Raw genomic sequence first — 23,146 nt, 5'->3', positions numbered from 1 at the left:
TCTTTAAGTTTATAGTTATATTACAAACTTAAAGATTACTGAACCGATTACAGATTCAGATGGCTGAATTACAATAACTGTTATATATTAGTAGGTATAGATTTATTCTGTAATCTTTAAGTTGGTAACAGTAAACTTTAAGTTTGTAATATAACTATAAACTTAAAGATTACCGAACCGATTATTATGTAACTTCTGCTTTCGTCGCCCCTCGCAACCTGCTGCCTAAGGCAATGCACCTTTTGGCCCTAGGGAAATACGCCCATGGTAAGAATACAACAAACATACATAAATACAATCAACCTTAAACATTTTACCCTCCTTCTGTCAATTCGGTGAGCCACAGATTTCATGTAAATACCACTAAATATTTATAATGAATTGAATTTTAAAAGGTACTTAAACTCTTTTTTTATGTAACACAATAATAAACGTTTACTTTGTGTACAAAGGAGAAAGCGGAAGTTATTAAGTAATGGTTTACTTTAAAGAAACTGTATGACTAATTAATTTTAGTTGGCTTTCATAGTTTTGTATTTCTAGGTATTATTTTGTATACCTAGAATAAAAATGGGGAAATATTTTATGTAAATTATCATCAATCATTACACGAAGAAGATTATTATATATTTTTTTTTTTTGCCTGAACATGGTACAAAAAAATAGATGTTATGCGTAATTCATGATTTACATATCCAGCCAAGATTGGCGTGCAAAAATCATTATCATTATTCTATACTAATAATAATTATAATATTAATATCCCAAAGTAATAACTAAATTAAATACTTAATAATATAGTTTATTAACCCTGAATTTTGTTCACTCGTTATTGATCGTTCACTATAGCTTTTTCGGTATGTCTAATATCGAAAACATAGGAATTTCATACATAGTGCCAACCCCTTGTTTACCCCTGACTACCCCTTACAATTCTATTAACTAATATTAAAGGAAAGCAAATATTGCAAAATGGCAAAAATAAGAATTAAAATAAACATTTTTACTCGTCTTTGAAGATACAATTGACTTAACATTTCAGAGATAATATTTTCCTTGTTAAATACACCAAGACTGACCCATTAGTTTGAGGGTCACTTGCACAGATAGGTATAAAAAAAGCGCGTACGCCGCGCGCGCCTCATACGTAGTGAGACAAGCATCATGTTTGGCAGAACACAGGTTCGTTCTATTTACATACATTATTATATTGTTTACTATCGCCATTGTTTAGAGCTAGAGTTACCTAAAGATACCAGAGACCAGTAGGGCTAGCATGCGCACCACGAGATAGTAACCAGGCGCGCATTCTAGCCCTACAAAACAGACTGAGTCTGTAAGTAGGTTTACCAGCGTGGGTTGCAACATATATATATATATATATATATATTGAGGGATTATATATATTTGAGGGATTTTTGTATTGAGGGATTTTTGTTCGTAAAATGTGTAGCTTTTGCCAGAGTTAGCAGAATTCTTCGGCGCATTAGAACGGGTATGGCCTAGTGGGTAAGACATCGGCTTTTCTTTCGTGGAGACCGTGTTCGCGCTCCGACACGCTCAACTGACTTTTCGGAGTTATGTGCGTTTTTAATTTAAGCAATTTAAATATCAGTTGCTTCAACGGTGAAGGAAATACATTCTGAGGAAACCAGCATGCCTGAGTATTCTTAAAGGTGAGTGGAGTCCACCAGTTCGCATAGGGCCAGCGTGGTGGACTACGGCCTTAACCCCTTCTCACTGTGGGAGGAGACCCATGCCCTGTATTGGGCCTGTAATGGGGGATATGATGAACTTGGAGGTCTCTGGTTCGATGCGATATTATTTCGTAGTTTACTTTAATCTGGTCTCGTCGGAGGCTTCAGCTGGGGTTAGTTATCAACCTATTGACAAATACGTGTCCATTGACTTAGCAATACAGCCGCCTTGGAACCGATTAGGGGTATAAGTTTAATATAACGGCAACCCCAACAGGCTAACCGTTTATCGCCAGCTGCATCATCACTTACCACCAGGTGAGATTGCAGTCAGAAGGGCTAACTTGTAATGGAAAAAATCAAAACAAAAAGAGCGTTACTAGACTGCAGCGTTACTAGGGGATCAGAAGATCCCAGAAGCTTAGAAGTTGAGAACTAGAGCTCTAAAGTTGCTTGGTTTTTATATGACGTGCTATGCTATTATATAACTGCTACTAGCGCCTGTTTGGATAACATCTTAACAAATATAATTCCTATAAGCAAAAATATTATTAGTAAATTAGACTCTGATCATTGTGGTCAAATTATTCAATTTGAAAATGTGAAGAAAAATGTTTCTAAGCGTAAAATAACATTTTTTCCTGTAACATCCAACCGCATAGAGAAAATGAGAATTAGCCTAGTAAATGACCTCCCATTCCTACCCTCAGGGGCGACTCCAAATGCAATGTACAGCTCCTTTTTCAATACCTTTAATAGACTATTTCATTCTATATTTACTAGTAAGTCGGTTGTGATTACTGATACATTAAATTTTAGTGAGTGCGCGACAGTTAAACTTCATAAAAATAGGCAAAAGCTGTACGAATTGTATGCTGAACGTCAATATAACACTGGTGATGAGTTTAGGGATTATGTTAAATTGTTTTCCAAGAATTTTAAACGCGCTTGCCACTTGGAAAAGACGCGATACATCAAAAATAAAATTAAAAATAGCAGCAATGCAATCAAAACTACTTGGAACATAATTAATGAGGAGACGGGAAGAGTAACACCACGAAATAATAACTTGAAACTTAATGTAGATAATAAAGCCCTAACAACAGATTTCGAGGTGGCTACTGCTTTTGAAACCTTCTTTACCAACATTCCCGTCTCCACAACAGAATCATTAAACTCTTTACCAGATATGGCTCTCTCTCTATTAAAGGAAAATGTGCCTGAGTGTAACCATTAAACACGTGAAAACCACTGTACTACTTAATAATGAGGAACTGAAACTGGAGGATACGACAGTTTTTCTAGGAATAACGTAAGATTCTAAACTTCAATGGGGCCCTCATGTAAATAATTTATCGAACAGGCTTAGTACTGCTGCCTATGCGGTAAAGAAGATACGCCATATGACCGACGTAGAAACTGCTAGACTGGTATATTTTAGTTACTTTCACAGCATTATGTCATATGAAATTTTACTTTGGGGTAATGCTGCTGATATTAGCACTATTTTCGTGCTGCAGAAGAGGGCTGTTCGTTCTATCTACAAAATGGGTCGGAAAGAGTCATTGAGAGATAAATTCAAAGATTTTAAAATAACGACAGTGTATAGTCAGTACATATTTGAAAATTTAATGTACGTTCATAAAAACATTTCTAAATTTAAGAAAAAATGTGACTGCAATAATTTAAACATTAGAAGTAAGAATAAACTTACAGTGCAATATACTAGGTTACATTAAATTCATAATTCGTTTAAAGGAAATTGCATACAATTCTACAATAAACTACCAATTGACATCTTGGAGATGTCTCTTAAAAAGTTCAAAGTTTGTATTAAACGTAAGCTTATAGAAAAGTCCTATTATAGTATAAAGGACTACGTAATCGATAAAAAAGCTTGGGTGTGAGTTATTGCTCTAACCAGGCTGCTTTCTAATAATTTTAAATGACATTGTGAGATGGTGATAAAAAAAAAAACACCCGGCTAAGTTTGTTGTTTGCTTCTTCTTAGACCAGGACGCGTTTGGAACCCTCGCAGCTTTAGTTTTAAGTTCACGAATGTGGTAATCGCCATCATCTCACTGCCGTGTAATTCTTATGTACGCATCAAAAGTGCCACCTGTGGGCCTACTTGAATAAAGATATTTTTGACTTTTATCTTACAACGTTTAATCGTTTAACTATCTCTAATAACAACATGGTACCTTATAAACTCAAATATCAATCTATCTGAACTTATATAACACTGTTAATTAAATACAAAGATATAACTTCTTCAATCTCCCCTTTCAACTTCTGCCTGTACTCCTCTGTACCTCTATTTTTCTCACCATTTTATATCACCTTCATTTTTGATCTGGGCTCCTGTCGTTTTGAATTTCTACTCCAACTTAAACCGACCACAGATTATGCATAATATTAACCAGTCTGAACGAAGATACCTTTTTATCTTTAACCAAATGTACAAACACAAAGATACAAAGGCAGATTTACTAACATTTCGGATGAAATAGCGTCAGATGATTCGGGCATGCATGCTGTCAAGAAGTGTTTTACTTGTTTGACACTGCCCTAATAAACATAATAGGTCTATATAAAAATAATTTGTGTACTCCAAAAATTTCTGCGTATATCAAGTATTTTGTGATTTTCACCTATTAGCATAGCTATAAATACCAAAATCAATAATCTTTTGCTACGGAACAAGTGCTTGCAAAAGCTCAAATTTGCGTATGACGTCACGAGTGTGGCCATGACACTCGACGAGCCTTTTTCGCGGGATTTTTATATATTTATATATATATAAATAGATTTTTTTTCGATTGTTTTAGAAAATAAGTCACGATACCTATTTTTATTACCTTATTTTTTTTTAATTAGGTAGTAGGTAAGACTCTTGTCTTTGTAACACTTTTGAGAGCTCAGCTATATCTGGTCAGGATTACTCAGAGGGATAATTGAGTTATGATTTGCTTGGATTAGGCTATAATTTCGCAAATAAAGAGTAGAACTAAAGTCAGCCGAAAAGTTGATTAGGCATAATGTGGAAGTCTAAAGTGCTATCAGAAAGTGCTATCGAGCATACGAAACTGCAAGAATATTTTTTTTACCGTTAGTTTTCCTGGTTTTATATGAACTTCTCTAGGACGCAAGCATCTCTTACAAAATGCTGTCAAGATTTGGCTGTTAAACATGCATGGGTAACAATCCTTAATTTTTCAACGTATTCATATTTTAAATAGTATATTCTTTTGACGTAGACAGTCACCATGCTTTTCTACAATAAAAAGGAGTCTATGTCCTTCTCCACGGTACCAGGTATTTCTATTCTTTATTTATTCATCAGCGCCCTTTTGAAATGATTTTACACGATTTTTCTGACCTTTGAGTAATACAAATACAATAGTAATAGTAATACAATTTAGCTGTAGATATCGTCACAAACACACAACAAGGTGCAACCTAGAAAACAAACCTTGAACTTAAAACGTAACTTAAGGCCGGTTTGTTCGACTTTATCAGATTGCGAATGAAATTTTAGTCCATTTATACTTCCGCCTAGTTATTGGGCCGGTGAAATGCTGTGATAGCCCTAGTGGGTAAGGTTTCAGCTTCCCTTTAGTGGGGACCGTGTTCGATCCCCGGCACGCCACTATAACTTTTCCGAGTTATGTGCTTTATTAATAAAAGCAATTTAATATCACATGTTTGAACGGTGAAAGAAAACTTCGCGGGAAAACCTGCATGCCTGAGAGTTCTCCATAATGTTCTTATAGGCGTATGAAGTCTACCGATTCGCACTAAACCCTTCTCATTGTGAGAGGTGCCCGCGCCTTGTAGAGGGCCGGTGTGTTAATTCTTAATGATAAGGGTCCTTGGAAGCATCCGGCTCCGCTTTTATCTCCTACAAGATGCAAAAATGAATGGTAAAATGTAAATAGTTGATGTTGGAAAAGAGCAACAGCTGAGTTTCTTGCCGGCATTTTCTCTGTAGAATCAACCTTCGGAACCGGTGGAAGATTCACTACAAACCGACAGACTTGACGTTTCAAAAGTGCTTATATTATATTATCATTATATTACTTAAAATAAATGAAAATTGAATTTTGAATGTTGAAGACTTCATAGACCTTTATTAATTCTTTCTTTGAATATTACAAGATAAGACGAAAAGACAGTGGAGCGTAGAAGTCTTTATAAAAGAGTTATATCAAATAAAGTATTATATTTCAGATTGTACATAAATATGACCTAAAAAATTAAGAATCCAAACTAGACGTTTATGTGTGTGCGTATGAACGTATATGTGAATTTTGTTTGAATATTATTTTTGACGTTGTAATCCGTGATCCATTTCACTGCTGATATTACACTGAGTACCTGTTTTTGAGGGCTAGTTACAGTTTATTCTCTAGAAGTTATGTGTTTATCTCAGGATAAAATCATCATCATATCAACCCATTACCGGCCCACTACAGGGTACGGGTCTCCTCCCACAATGTGAAGGGTTTAATGCCGTAGTCCACCACGCTGACCCAGTGCGGCATGGTGGACTCCATATACCTTTGAGAACATAATGAAGAACTCTCAAGCATGCAGGTTTTGATATTTTAATTACTTAAAACGCACATAAATTAGAAAAGTTACAGGTGCGTGCTGGGATACGAACTCGGCCCCCGTAAGTGGAGTCGAGCTTCTACCCACTGGGCAATCACCGCTTCATTTATTATGATATCATTTATAAAACCCCACTGGTTTAGTAAATATGTAAAGGAACGTTCATAAGAGCCTGTGATAGTTTTTTTTTTTTTGTAAAAATAATTTGTGACGGGTTTGAGTTTGTGTCTTTTTATGCGCTAAAGTGAATAGTCTATCTAGCCTTTTTATTTTACCGAGGTCAACCCTTTATGCTAATTGCAAACTAAAAATGCAGATAACATGCACCCAGATGGCTCACTACGATTTATGAGATGAGCGACATACCTACCTACTTACTTTACAGTGGAATTTCGGTTTTTAGGTCAATGTAACTTACCTACAGTGCACTTCTAGTTTTAATACCAGACCAAACGTTGTAAACGTTATTTAATGACAGACAGACAATCTGTTTCTATGTTAATATAAGATGTACTGTTTGTAACACTTCAAATGAAAAAAAAAAAAAAATGTTTTATTCTTTCTCCTTTCTTGAGGTCCACTGGGCTGATAGCGGAAAGTGTAGATATCAATAAGTCGCAAAAGTTAGCTGGATTAAGACACCTACTATATCAAGAAAAAAATTATGGCCGATACTCTGTCTGTTAAGAGTTATGTGCGTTCTCAATTCAATCAAAAGCATTTAAAATATCACTTACCCGAACGGTGAAGGAAAACATGCTTGAGGAAACGTGCATGCATGAGATTTCTATATAATGTTCTCAAACATGTGTGAAGCCACCAAATCACATTGGAGCAGCGTGGTGGGTCTGTGCTCTAAAACCTTCTCTCCTATGAGAGAGCATAGCCAGCAGTGTGAAGTTCATATACTAAAGGTCACTGATAAATGCCTCTATAGCATTGCAAATACCTTATTGGGTGGGTAAGTATTAACGCAGTATACTTATACCATATTAACGTAAAACGAACCAATCTCAAGTTTGATATTAACCTGCATTTGGTTGTAAATATAGCCATAAATAGAGTTTTGACATAGTAAGAGGTATTTTACATTCCACTTACAAACTCATCAAAGGCTTCTCCCACTAAATGTTATCAACTTTTTATGTCGTGCGTGCAAAACTGGCACTTTGAGGAAAATAATTATGGCAAAATAAGTATTATAAGAAAATTTTGTTTTATAATTTACGCTCCGTACTTAATTCCTAAGCAATTGTTGTTAATGTTAACGTTTATGTATAACTAAGTAGTCGTTACATTTCTCTTAAGTGTAATAGTAATGCTTCTTTCGCATGAAAAGCTAATAAATAAATAAAACTCAGATAAATATTTTTTTTTTATACATTAAAGTTAGCATGTAGAGACATAGGGTACGACAAGATTCTCGTATTTTTTCATTTATCGTAAATAGCTCAGATTCCCGTTTAATTCTAAAGTAGGTAGAGATCTGAAATCTGTAATTTAATATAATATATAGTTTTTTTTTTTTAATTTTATAATGCTTTTTGTAATAAGTGGTGAAATAAAGAAATATGTGGAAACCTGCATGCCTGAGAGTTCTCCATAACGTTTTCAAAAGCGTGTGAACTCGACCAATCCGCTCTTGACCGCAGTGGATTATGACATTTTTTTTATTTTTTCGTTGACGGGGGAAATCTTCTTTAAAGATGCCCGATTTTCTGCGGGAGAATTCGGTTTATATGAGGTTTCTAGCCACTAAAACCTCTAAGCTCGCCAGCCTCAGTACACATTGGGAGGCTCCGGGGTCTAGTACTTCTAGTAGTAGTTTTTATTATACAATTGATGAATTTCTTAATAACAAGGTTGCTTGGAAGCATCAGCCCCGCTTTCATCTCTCACAAGATAGAAAAATGTTAAATGTAAATTTTTGATGTTGGAAAAGAGCAACTGCTGAGTTCCTTGCCGGCTTCTTCTCGGTAGAATCTGCCTTCCGAACCGTTGGTAGAGTCACTACCAACAGACAGACTTGACGTTTCAAAAGTGCTTATATTAGGCCTACTTGAAATAAATGAATTTTGAATTTTGTTTTTTTTTAATTTAGTGGATTATGCCTCAGACCTCACATTCTGAGGTCTATTGGGTTGACAACGATAACAAACTAGCTATTGCTCGCATTCTTCATCCTCTATATAAGAAACATATATATCCTCTATATTTTTTACATATACCATGAGTACCATTTGTTTTTCTGGAATAAAAAGTAGTCATAAATATTATATATAAATATTATATATTTCATAAATCCAAGTTAATTGGCTGCTTCGTTAGGGCATATAAGAATTTGTAATGATTTCTTATTTGTATTTTTCAGATGATATTCCTGCTCTGTGTAGCTGGGAGTTTGCTGTTTGAAAGCGAGGCGCGGCCGAAGCCCGATAGCGCGGGTCACGCACCACTTCCCGGGCCTGGACTTTCCTATGGTATTATTTGTCATCTTCAAAAATTCAAAATTCAAAAATTCAAAATTCATTTATTTCAAGTAGGCCTAATACAAGCACTTTTGAAACGTCAAGTCTGTCCGTGTGTAGTGACTCTACCACCGGTTCGGAAGGCAGATTCTACCGAGAAGAAGCCGGCAAGAAACTCAGCAGTTGCTCTTTTCCAACATCAAAAATTTACATTTTATATTTTAACATTCATTTTTCTATCTTGTGAGAGATGAAAGCGGAGCCGGATGCTTCCAAGCAACCTTGTCATTAAGAAACTCATCAATTGTATAATAACCTCGCTGTAATAAATGTGTTTTAACACATTCTTTAAACTTATGCATTGGTAGGTCCAAAATTACCTTAGGAATCATATTATAAAAGCGTATACTCAATCCCACAAATGACTTCTGCACCTTTCGCAGACGATATGCAGATGTCACTAATTTATGACCATTTCTTGTAAGTCGACTGTTTATATCCACTTTTTGTTTATAAAGACTAATATGTTGTCTTACAAATACTATATTGTTATAAATGTATTGTGAGGCTACCGTAAGTATACCAATTTCTTTAAATTTTTCACGGAGGGATTCACGTGATTTAAGTTTATATATTGACCGTACAGCTCTTTGCTGCAATATGAATATAGTTTCAATATCAGCAGCTTTGCCCCATAATAAGATCCCGTAAGACATCACACTATGAAAGTACGCGAAGTAAACAAGTCTTGCTGTTTCTACGTCAGTAATCTGTCTAATTTTCCTGACGGCGTAGGCAGCCGAGCTTAGTTTACCTGCTAGTGTATCTATATGGGTACCCCACTGAAGCTTACAATCCAAGGAAATGCCCAGAAAAACTGTGTTCAGTCTGCTAATGCTAATGTCTCTTATACGATAGAGTGAAATAACAGAGCGTTCACCCACCACGATTTTCCAATGTTGTTTTTTGACTGACGCCTTAACGTGCTCCACAAAGCACGGGAGTTGACACGAACGTATCTCCGGGCTGGTACCGGAACAAAGCGTGGACTCGGTATAACTGGCGTGGACCCGAAAATCGAATCCAAGACCTCGAGGTCCCCATACTAAACACTATATCAAAACGAGATACTTAAACGGACTAACCTGGCAGTTATTTTATTCTGATTATCCACCTACCTTTCCTCCACAACGGTAGTATACCACCGGTGCAACAAAATAAATTTCTTTTTAAACTCTTAAAACACTTTGCTATGAGAAAGGTGCCCTACATTAATAGGCTGAATAAAAGTTCAGTTAAAATTTATTGTACATCTAATCCTTTACACAATGATAAGGACTGATGAATTGCTACGATAAGTCGGTATGTGTGCCGGGGCCTTAGGCTAACTCCTGAGTGTCAAAGCACAGCGTATAAAAGGGTTAAGATCTTTAGAGTAAAATGTGATAGCAATTCGGCTTCATAGTAGAATATTATTCTTTTTTGGCAGGCGGAATACCGTATGGTAGTGTGAGCGGCAATGTTGCTGAGTACTTTAGAGGACGGCCATCTGCCGGCCACGGGGGTGCACTACGTGGTGCGGACGTCGAGTACGCACCTATTGAACAGTATTTATGATAGATGGCGCCACTCAATAAAACTAACGCAAACTTTTTTATCATTTAAGTGTTTCATAAGTTATTAAAAATTGTTTAGGATAAGTAAATAAAGTATTTTATTAATTATTAATATTTTTTTTTAATTATTATAAGATTTTTTTATTTTTATATATTTAAATGGACGCACTCAAAATGTGGTGACTGTGCGGATCCTTCGGACAGCTTTTTGGACTAACCTGTGTGTGTCGATCCTGTAGGAACTAAAAGTCAAAGAGTCAACGATAATTTATCGTTGCTTTAACCGAATACAGATAATATCCATTTCACTTTGATCTTCAAGTAATAAATAACATGCACAAAATCGACTTCTCGTTTACGAGAGGGATTATGTACTAAGGCTAGGTAGTTCCGACGCCCGATTGGCGCAGTGGGCAGCTACCCTGCTTTTTGAGTCAAGGCTGTGGAATCGGTTCCCACAACAGGAAAATGTTTGTGTGTTCATTCATGTTTAAATGCATGTTTTATAGTTTGGGTGTTTATTTGTTACATATCATATATAGTATATTATTAATAAAAATATTAATTAGTCATCTTAGTACCCATAACACAAGCTAAGCCTTACTTTGGGGCTATATGGCGATGTGTACCCCCTTACTGAGTTACTCTGTAGACAGACGAGGTACAGCATTAATCACACTAATAAGGTGAGGATATTCATTACATTGAAAATTTGATACGGTTATCTAAACGAAGGTTTGCAATAAGCCGTTTTTTACGACAATTAGTAGACTCTGGTTCTGCCAAACTGCATCGTATTGGAACTTTAAATCACTTGGCGGGTCGTCTTTGTTAGTTTCTTAGTTATTAGCCACTGCAGAAGCCTCTTGCCTCATAAACGGACCAGTAGTAGTAGAGCATTTTGTGACAGAGCTCGTCCGGTTTATTACTACCACCATCTTTATTTCTGCCGCTAAGCAGAATTGTTGCAATGCTGTGTTCAGTGGCGTGCATAGGGTTTGTGACCAGGGTATGCATAAAGCTGGTACATGGCATAAAATGGAAAAAAATCCCCTCCAATACGAGTTATATAAGATAATTTGGGTATGCAGTGCTTTTGTGCATATATGAAGTGCACGCCACTGGCTGTGTTCCGGTCTGAAGGGTGACTAATAGACTCTGGTTCTGCCAAACTGCATCGTACAGGAACTTTTAATAACTTGGCGGCTTGTCTTTGTTAGTTTCTTAGTAATTATAAATAATAAATAAATACACTACGACAATACACACATCGCCATCTAGCCCCAAAGTAAGCGTAGCTTGTGTTATGGGTACTAAGATGACTGATGAATATTTTTATCAATAATATACATAAATACTTATAATATATACTTATATAAACACCCAGACACTGAAAAACATTCATGCTCATCACACAAACATTTTCCAGTAGTGGGAATCGAACCCACGGCCATGGACTCAGAAAGCAGGGTCGCTGCCTACTGCGCCAATCGGCCGTCAAAAGCCACTACAGAAGCCTCTTGCCTCATAAACGAACCAGTAGTAGTAGAAATTTTTGTGGCAGAGCTCGTCCGGTAAAGTACTACCCCGATGTATATTTCTGCCGCTAAGCAGTATTGTTGCAATGCTGTGTTCCGGTCTGAAGGGCGTGGTTGCCGGTGTAATTACAGGCTCATGACGAGGCACCTACGCCTCAAATGATGGACACGGGGCGGCATGTTGCAGGACGTGCTCCTTGCATGCCCTGCGAAGTGTTACTCTGTTTATAGGCGCTCGGTTCCAATTACCATCAGGTGGACCATCAGCTTGGTCCGTTAATTGTTACTATAAGAAAATCCTCATTGACTGAACCTGGGTCCTCGCACATTTAAACGCTTAGGTACTACTGTGCCAATGTCGCGGGAATAAGCTAGGAAAAATACATGAGCAATGAATAAGTCTGAATTCACCGAATTGCCTGCCCCTCTATCGAAGCCTGGACCTCCCACCATTGACGTGCATAGAGGGTATGCACAGGGTATGCAGATTATATAAAAAGGAGAAAATCTCCAGTACGAGCTATTAATACTTAAGGGTATGCTTTTTAAAGCTCTTAAAATGCCTATCCTTAAGTTTTTTATAACTCGACGGCAGATTTTCTTCATTTTATATCATCTGCATACCCTGTGCATACCCTCTATGCACGCCACTGCCTCCCACATTTAAGCCCAGCACGCTCAAAATTGCGCCAGAGATCACGAGCGATACTTAGCTAGAAAAAATATTTACAACTATATATTGAGTCAAAACTCACACGGATATTTGCTCATAAAAATTCTAACCGCGAATTCAATAGCCCATTGAGAAATTCGCGAACTCCTGTGACGACAAAATCAGCTTGAAAATTCCATCATCAACACAATATGATACAAGGCGTCAATAACAAAAACATGACACGCGATTTCATTCTTTAAACCTTTGTAATTAAGTGTTAAATATCAAATTTATTTTCCAATTATTGGAGCATATCCCTTTTGTATCCATTGTTAATTCAATACATGAACTACCAACGTGGTATTTTGTGCGGTCATTGTCACATATTTTGGCGATTGTCAAGTTATCAATGATGTTTATAAGAAAGGCTTTCTTTCCCATTGAAAGCAATTAATATTGTAAAGAAATATTTTTAGCTGCGTGACGTAAGGTAATGTAAGTATTCGACAGTTTGTGTAGGTTTGTCCTTTTATGACACAATAAAGCTGTAGCATATTTTCCATGGTATGCCTACCTAATGGAAATTATGCTAGTACTCCGGAGCCGGTAGCCAATTTCCCATTTTGAGCCCCGGAAAACCCAGGGCGCCGGCTGTAAATTCATCTTTGCATCCCTCATGGGACAATAGTAGCAGTGGTTTCCCACTGCCCTCTGCGCCAGTTATTTTAGGGTTTATTGGACCCTAGATCACTGCTGCCTCTTCTAGCCAGTTGCTTAGCTGGGCGGAAGGATATACCGATATCGATTGGTCTGTTGTCTAGCATGGCAGCCGATTGGCCACCGTTGTCGCGTACGAGCATAAGGCACGCGCAGGTGAATACGGTCGGTTGAGGCGCAGTGTTAGGACAAATAAGGGGTCTTATGACATATTTTTGCTAGGTAAAAAATATATGATGTTTTTAACAAATTAAATCAGTTCATCTCCCGGGTCAAAATAAGATTAAAGTACTTTTGTAGCATAAACATAAATTCCAAACATACCTCTACTTCATATTTCAAAGCGGTGTATGTCCTTAAAGAAAATAATGTATATCAGCGCAAACCTCTCAAGTCGTCTAAAACTGCGCCCTAATATGTTGTGCCCCATTTTCCTCTCACTCCCCTTAGTTAAAGGACAGAAGCAAACATGGGCAGGACAGTTTTAAATAGCAGTTTAAAAACATTAGTATGGCTAAATTCTCGTTACAAACGACCCTGTATCATTGTCATCGGTGGGTAACGTAATTAAAATCGACAAAACCTCAATGCCAGATGTAATGAGCGGGTCGCGGAAGGACGGACGTCGCAGCCACTACGTTGGTTGGTATCTACCACGTATCTACGGAACAAAGGCGTCTGTCTGTGCAACTCTGCTGATAGACTGAGCGGAAAAAGTCCATACTAAGTAGCATTATTTATGCTAACGTGTACTTTTGTCTTGTAAATTTTAGGCTCGACCACTGAAAGTTTACACTTTTATACCGTGCCATACCGTGCCGCTTATGTGCCGTGCGATGACGACAAATACAGCTGTTACCAGCGGCGTGCATACCGGGTATGCACCGGATATGCACTAAGCGAGGAGATGATATAGTAAGAGGTATAAAAAGCCTACCAGAGAGTTTTTATAACTTGTACTTTTTCGATTTCGATTTTCGGATGGACACTGGCCGATAACCAAGGAGGGTTGATGAAGGGATGGTAGTTACGCTACTGAGCGTTAAACGGTCCTTGTATGGCACGCTAATCGCTCTCTCATGTAATATGAGACCACCATTAAATTCTTCATAGAGCGGCACCTATTGTATTAGCCGGCGACCCTACTTATACTAATTATGCCCCTTCCACTCTCTCATTACAACATACAAGTAAAAACATACAATTTTATCGTGAATTTTGATGATTCATTCGTCTGATCCTATGGAGGAAGGGAAGCGGCGATGACCCAGTGGGTAGGGGATTTGACTTCAGTTTCATGGCCGCGAGTTCGAATCCCAGCACGCACCTCCAACTTCTAAGATAAGTGCGTTTTAAGCTATTATGATAACATGAAAGGTGAAGAAAAAACATCGTGAGGAAACCTGCATGCCTGAGAATTCTCCATAAGATTTCAAAGGCGTGTGAGTCCACCAATCCGCACTAGTTCAGCGCGGTGGACTCTGGTCTTAACCCCTTCTCATTGTGGGAGGAGACACGAACTCTGTAGTGGGCCGGCAATGGGTGGATATGATGAATGTAATGAATCACATTAAACTAATAAAATAAATATTGTAAAAGTATAGTGGCGAAATGAAAATATAACATATATATTTTTATCGTTTTTTCATCTCATTTATAATAATAGTAATATGATTTATTGCATAAATACACGTGGATTATCAGATTTTAATTTGGTGGTAATAGTAGTAAAATACTCTATCCAAAAAACTGTAAAATAACAAAACAAAAGAGAACTATTTTAAAATTCAATCAAAACTGATTTATAGAGAACGAAAACCTATCTTTAGTTTAATCAATTAAAAGATAAGTTAAACGATAACAATATTTTTTTTATTATGTTTCTACGTAATTAATATTTAAGTAGAATAAAAGTAGAATTAATATTTTAAAATTGGAAAGCTGTTGTCAAGAAAAATCCTTGCAGTCGCTTCTGGTAGAATCAGTAAGTCAGTTCCGAACTTCCGATGGACGAATAAATAGCTTTTGGTAAATTTGACCCCAATTGGTAAAATTGGTCCCTTCAACTGGAAGGAAGTCCGTTTTACCGTTGGGTAATTAAGAAAACAGTACAATTTATTTACAGATCCTTTCTTAATTTGGGGTGGTGCGTGATCAGTTTACAACTCTATGTATTTAGTGAGAAGGTAAACTACAGTGCGTTGAACTACCACAGATTACTAACGTGTTGCTTTCTGCGACGGATTTAATTGCGATAAGAGATTGTATGTCTTAAACCACCAACTTGCATTAAAGTGGCATGGTGGGACAAGGCAGGTGCCCTGCACCGGTACATTAAGAGGATAATACATATTTTCGGGATTTCATACTAATTAATTCGTCATACAAATGTATTCTCTCGATAATGCCTCTGGAGCAATTATTTTATTTTCGTAAAATCAAAGGTGTAGAAATTTTTAATTTTATATGCTTATAATTATTAATTTCTTTACTTACAATTTCCTAACTTCGGGTTAGTACTGAAAAACTTTACTCTGTAAAGAATATTTATTTGTCCAACCCGGGAATCGAACCCAGGACTTCGTGATCCCTAGTTTCATATGCTTACCATTAAAATGTTTAGTTTGGTACTTGCCGACTAGCGCAGTGGGCAGCGACCCTGCTTTCTGAGTCCAAGGCCGTGGGTTCGATTCCCACAACTGAAAAATTTTTGTGTAATGACCGTGAATGTTTTTCAGTGTCTGGGTTTTTATATGTATATTATAATTATTTATGAATGAATGAATGAATGAATACACTTTTATTGTACACCACATAAACATATAGTAAAATTATAAATAAAAATTTAACAAAAAGTATACAATTTGGCGGCCTTATCGCTACATAGCGATTCCTTCTTATGTATATTATTCATAAAAATTTTCTTCAATCATCTTAGTACTCATAACACAAGCTACGCTTGCTTTGGGGATAGATGTCGATGTGTGTATTGTCATAGTATATTTATTTATTATTTATTTATTTGTAATTTCAAAATTGTTGACTACTATGTCAATTTGGTCACCAAATTGATATAGTAGTCATCAATTTGTATGTTTTGGTGTCACACATTTATGGCAAGGTTCGCAAATCTACCATAGCGTGCCGCTAATCCCAAACACTATAGGTCAATGGCATGGTGGAAGGAAGCCCAGCCATGCGTGGCTCTAGGACGCGCCGCTCATATAAAACGATCGTCTCCAGACGCAGAGGGCAGACTTGACAGCGCCGCATGAAGATAACATGGCTTCCTATAAAGTGAGTAAATAGATTTTAATTATTTAATAGAGATTTTCCCCCAAACAATTTCTTCAAGTAAAATTTTCCCAGCCAAATATTTTCCCGTTTAAAAAAATCTCCGAATTTCCCAGTATTTAAAAACTGTTGCCCGCGTTTTTTTTGCGTGGGTACCATTTGTTTTTTTGGGATAAAAAGTAGCATATGTTACTCTCCGTCTTTTCAAATAATTCTATGCCAAAAGTCAAGTTGGGGTGTAAAGGAAGGACAAACAAACATACTTTCGCACTATATTATACAACACTAATTCACAATAACTATTCACAAAATCCTACATATTAAGACTTTTCAGACTCCCTATAAAAATAGTTGATAGATTTTAATTATTAAATAGAAGTTTCTCGCGCATTTCTTATTCAAAGTATCGCACCCTAATATAAGTCTCTAGTCTCCTAAATAATTTAAATACTGATTTAAATTATTTAGGAGACTAGAGGTTTCCCTGGGTTTCGCTGGTTAGAGATTTCACTACAAACGATTTTTGATCAGTAAAATTTTGTTCTCACCCTAATTTTCATCCCAGTGAAACAAACAGAGCCCATAGGAATTGTAAAAAACCATAATAATTGCAGGCGTAGAAGGCAGGTAACAGCTACTGTTACTATTTGTTAATTTACTTTTTATAAATGACTAGCGTACCCAGCCCGCTTCGCCGGGCTAGATTTTGCTTTATTTTATTTAAACAATAAACTTACATCATTAAATTTTTCATTTATGTCTCATAATATATTAAATGATTTATTTCTCTCCGTATTCATTCTCTTCTCGAGCGGGTGAAGATCATTATCTACACCCATGTACACCCAACAATAGAATATCATCATAGTAAATAAAAGCTGTATTTAACATTTTGACAGTTCAAAAATAGGAGTGCTCCGATCGTCACCAAACTTTACAGGAATAATCGCCAGGTCAATCCGGAGTTTCAAGACGCCGAATGTTCTCAAGGCGTGTGAAGTCTACCAATCCGCACTTGGCCAGCGTGGGCCTATGACCTTTTCATCCCGAGAGGAGACCGATGCCACAGTAGATGTATACTTGTGCCCGGTAGGGGACCGCTAATAGATTGTTAATGATGATGAAAGCGAATCTGTTTGTTTGTAACCTATATTCGGCTCAACATCTGCAGCGATCTTGATGATGTTCGGCATAAATATAGGTGGCGGGGGAGATTTCGATATAATTTATGTCGCACAAGTCTTTAGTCAGTTTAGAAATCAGTGACTACACGAAACATAGTTTGAATCTATGATTTCCGTAGCAATTGTAACTTCAGTAAATAAAGATTATGCTTTTTTTTTAGGAAGGACGAAAATTAATTTATTATTTTTTCATGGGAAACAAACAGTTAATGTTTCATATAAGAGTAATGCCGTATTTTTTTATCACATAAATCAATGAAGGTGCCACAACTTAGTTATACATAAACGAGAACATTAAGCACAAATTGCTGAGGGATTATATATACCAAGCGATAATTAAACAAAAAAAGAAAAAAAGTAATTAAACAATAAAATTAATAGCTTATACTTTAACTTAAAATTAAACTTAATAAAGCTCATGTTAAGCATAATTATTTTTTTGAAATAATTTCCGTTTCACTATATTTGCTTATAAAGCATTGCACGCACGACATATAAAGTTATGTGCTGAATACCTTATATTCCATCTAGCCCACGAAAAGGGAGGCTTACGTCGGTTTTAACCTACGACATGCAAAATCAATATTACTTCTCAACTAAAATATGCATTATTTTACATAACGTTTGATCTCTTAAATCACTTTTAAGTTATTTCAGTAGCAGATATACTACGATCACATACTAAATTACGACGTTTAATGTAACGCAGGAATTTATTAATTTATTGCATCAACATTATATTGCATAAATGTAAAATAAAATGAATTTCCGTTTTTCCAGATCTTTCTCCTCACAATCGCCTACGTCCTTACAATAGTACTATGTGCACCCTCAGAACAGTTAGATAAAGATGACCTCATAGCGGAAGACAAAGAAGACCTCCAGACAGCTGCTTCCCATTGGGGAGGATTCGGACACTACGGAGGGTATGGAGGGTACGGAGGATATTATCCCGGAGGATACGGAGGGTACTGGGGGTATCCGACTTACGGGTACGGGTATGGATATGGGTGGCCGTATGGCGGATATTATGGGCACCATGGGTATTGGTGGTAGACTGTGACTAGTGTATCGAAAGTTTCCAAAGATAAAAGCTATGAAGTATACGTAATTTAGAAGTTAAGTTAACTTCAACTCTTATAGGTAACCCAGTTTATGTGACGCTGTTCAATAATCTTTGATTTAATTGATCGTAGATCGATATCAAAGTGAATTGAATTAGAATTAACACGCTGTTTAGCGTTTAACAAATCTGGCTGATGGAATGATTGTTAACTGAAGACTGAAAATTGACTCAACCAGTTCTTCAGAAACGAAACGAGAGAGTTTTTAACAACCTCGAGGGTAAAGCAACGTAAACTATTTTTCAGGATTTATTCATAGTTATCAAATGGGCACACCGCTCCAAGGTTTCACGTGATAATAAAGCTTATGTCAGATTACAGCACGGTTGTCATTAGTGTTGGTTGGTCATAGAAACTATCACGGTTTTATTTAACTCAATTTCTAGTGTCCGATCATCACTGTTATTACAATTAAGCTGTGATTGACTTATTACTTAATTTCACATTTATGTTTAATATCGTGTCGCCGTATTCTATATCTTTTTGACCGGCTTCCAACCGATTCATGCAAAACACGACACTTCATACCAGTGGATGTCCACTCGTAGCAAATTTTGTATGGAAGTTATCGGTCACAGCCTGTAGGCAACCTACACAACCTACGCAATAACCTCTTTAAGAGTAAATTTTCTGGTCCTAGAGACCAGAAAATGTATATAATTTACTATATTATACTTAATCTTGATGTTTATTCATTATCTTCAAATATAATTAGAATGTAAACTTGTATGAATGTATTTTAAATGAACCAGTGCAATGCAGGTCGAGCCTCAGCGATCTCTTTATTACACCTACAGGTTAATAAATAACTAATAGCAGATTGTAAATGCTGTTATTGTCTTTAGAACTAAATCCTAACATCATCGGGTATCATGTTCTATGTGAGCAAGTCAAATACAGTTACACTTTTGATTTGGGTTGTGATTCTTTGATAGCGATTCCTTGGCTACTTTGAGATTATGAAATTGTATTACTTTTTCTGATTATGAAACTGTATTTTAATAAATATTTCTGCTTGCCTTTAATATTAATATTTATAATATAATATTAATGAGATAAATAATAAAATGGAATTGTTGGTTTTAAATAAAACCGTATTTGTATACCTCCCTTGGTTTGGGTCTTTTTTCCTTAGGAAATAATGTTATCATGTATTTTATAGTTATTTTAAATGCTGTATAAATAGTTAAGTTAACTGTGTTATTTATTGCTAAATAAATGTAATATAATATATTGATGGCTTAATTATCTTGACTTTATTATCTTAAAATTAAAAAATAATATGATATTGGGTAGTAGGTAAACCCGGGCCGGATACGTTGTATTGGCCTTGCTGGTAAGTGCCAGCTATTACCTAAGCTCGTCATTAAACGACGAAAAATAGTGTCCCGCCCTCCTATTACCATAGCCTTATAATATCAGTGCGCACATGTCGGATTGTGAACATTTCTGACGGCCGACTGGCGCAGTGGGCAGCGACCCTGCTTTCTGAGTCCAAGGCCGTGGGTTCGATTCCCACAACTGGAAAATGTTTGTGTGATGAGCATTAAGTGTTTTTCAGTGTCTGGGTGTTTATCTATATATTATAAGACGACGACGTTAGTGAAAACGGGCATAAGTTCGAATCCCAGAACGCCCCTCTCAAAGGTTGCCTGTAAGAGATTGCTTGCAGCAATAAGGCCGCCTTTGCATGTCTACAATGTGTACTGTATACTCCTTACTGTTTCTTTTCCTGTATGTTATACGTGCAATAAAGTGTTTCTTCTTCTTCTATCACCTTTTCTAAGTTATGTGCGTTTTAAGCTATTAAAATATCACTTGCTTCAACGGTGAAGGAAAACATCGTGAGGAAACCTGCTTACCTGAGAGTTCTCCATCATGTTCTCTAAGGTGTGCGAAGTCCACCAAAACTGGGTCAGCGTGGTGGACTACGGCCGTAAGCCCTTCTCATCGTGGGAGGAGACCCGTGCTCTGTAGTGGGCCAGTAAAGGGTTGATGATGAAGACGATATAATTATGTGAGATGAGGGTTTATATAGTGCGCTATGTTTATGAAAACTTAAAACGCCTTTCTAAATTCAATTAGCAAGTTAGCGAGGCTTGAAAATTGAGATTTTATATTATGATTATTCTCTCATAGCAAAGCTTTGTTAAGCGAATTTGCCTGTTATTTTACTACAATTCACATTACACTGATGATATTATTACGTTACAGGCCCAGACGGACTGGAAGTAAAATGTCTACAAAGAAAAGTTTCAGGCTTTGTTCTTGTTATGCACAATGAAAATACATAGTCCTTACTGCCATACTAATATTATAAGCGCGAAAGTTTGTTTGTTTGTACTTACTTAACGTTCTAAATAAGCCACAAATCGATTTCTGTCATAGTCTGTAACACAGGCTACTTTTTATTCCAGGAAAACGAACGATTCCCACGTGATTTGTAAAAACCGTAATAAACGCGAACTTAAATGTGAGGTAAACAAATGAGGCTATTTAAAATAACAAGGATCATCACACTCCCAGATGCGGTAAAGTTCCAACGATTCAGAAATAAAATCTACGACAAAACTAAAATCTGCACTATTGGAGCCTCTATGTTGCGGCATGCGGGTAGCAGGGTCGTCCCCTTCTGGCCCACTACAGGGCCCTGGTCACTACAGGGCCCTGGTTTTAGAATGAGAAGGGTTTAGGTCATAGTTCACCGCGCTGGCTGAGTTTGTATCGCTAGACAAGAAACGGTCAGAGAACGCCCAGATAACGCTTACGCACCCCCAAAGTATATTAAAATATCAATTGCTTTAACAGTGAAGGAAACACATCGTGAGGAAACCTGCCTCAGAGTTCTTCATATTGTACTCAACAGCGTGTGATGCCCACCAACCCGCACTAGGCCAGCGTGGTGGACTACGGCCTAAATCCTTCTCATTTTGGGAGGAGACCCGAACCCGTAGTGAGTCAGTGATGGGAGTATTATGATTATGACAAACAAATGCAACACAGTGGTTTCACAGAATTCAAAAACTATGGGCACCATAAAATGCTTTTGGGTGTTTAATAGATTAAATTGTGCATTTCGTCAGCACGCATCGAGCTTCTGCATTTATTAAAATAATGGGAATTAATTTATATATCTTTTAGTTTCTGAGGATTTCGAGTATGAAGCGGTTCATATAAATCGTTCCGGAAGCACGAGAGACTATGGAATTAGCATTTATATTGGGCCTTTGGTACTTACATCAGTTTAAAATAGTAGTGAAGCTTTTTGTGACATAGTTTTGTCCTTTATATTGAAGTCGATAGGTCTGCGTATACCGGATGGCTATACCATCATGTCTTTAGTTTGCTTTACCATTTAATTGTGTAATTATGTTAAAATAAATATTAAATTAAACATATTAATGACTCTAAGCTAGAATATTCCAACCATTGGGCTTCCATCATCGTCTATCTAATATAATGTTTAAATGAATGTTAATGGAAATTCAGGTTATAGTAATAATAATAATAATAAATTTTATTTCAGGCATAGCGCAAATACAGTGCAATTAACATTTTAAAAAATGTACATAAAAAGAAACACAAATTTTATGTTGACAAAGCTATCTTTTCAAGTAGGGAACAAGCTAATGTTGACTTAACTGTTTTGCCACGTAAGAAATAAGCTGATGATCATTAGATCTTCGTAAATTATCTTCACGAGCACACAAGCTTTTAAACAGAAAAAAACGCTCAAAATAGGTCGATTCGTTTGGGAGCTACGATGCCTACCACAGAAAACACCCCCCTTTTTCGTCGGAGGCTAATAATTATACTATATTTATCTAAAAATACAGTTTTGCTTTTGAAGTCGCTTTTAAGAAACTCTTCTAAGTATATTGTAAAAAAAATACTTAGGTATAGTTTAATACCCACTTTATAATATGTTGTGAAGTGATAAATCCATATATCCATATATATTAATCCATATCTTATATTATAGAATAAAATATTTTGGCTTATTATGTGTTTTTAGGTTCGTTAAATAAGCCGCCGTCGCTTATTCAAAATTCTAATAAGTATGTTGTAAAAACATACATATAGTTTAACACCCACCCTGTGTGTGGGTGGGTGTTAAACTATTTAGCTAGCCAAAATAATTTATTCTAAAATACATTTAAAATAAGAAAATTAAGACGTAAATCTTTCAGAAAGATAAAATTGATAGTAGTAGATAAAAGGCTTTTATGGATCAAT

At 36.4% G+C, this 23,146-nt stretch overlaps 1 protein-coding gene across 1 annotated transcript; it reads left to right on the top strand.

Moving 5' to 3' along the window:
• The first annotated feature begins 16,580 nt into the window (after nucleotides 1-16,580).
• LOC120626092 (prisilkin-39-like) lies at nucleotides 16,581-18,911 on the top strand. Its single transcript, XM_039893383.1, has 2 exons — nucleotides 16,581-16,605; nucleotides 18,567-18,911. Exons 1-2 carry the CDS (start codon nucleotides 16,591-16,593, stop codon nucleotides 18,840-18,842), a joined length of 291 nt encoding a protein of 96 aa, XP_039749317.1. The 5' UTR covers nucleotides 16,581-16,590; the 3' UTR covers nucleotides 18,843-18,911.
• Nucleotides 18,912-23,146: the final 4,235 nt, after the last annotated feature.

This window comes from Pararge aegeria, chromosome 8, assembly GCF_905163445.1.
Source record: "Pararge aegeria chromosome 8, ilParAegt1.1, whole genome shotgun sequence".
Classification (NCBI taxonomy): domain Eukaryota; kingdom Metazoa; phylum Arthropoda; class Insecta; order Lepidoptera; family Nymphalidae; genus Pararge; species Pararge aegeria.
This window is presented reverse-complemented; position numbering and strand designations above follow the sequence as displayed.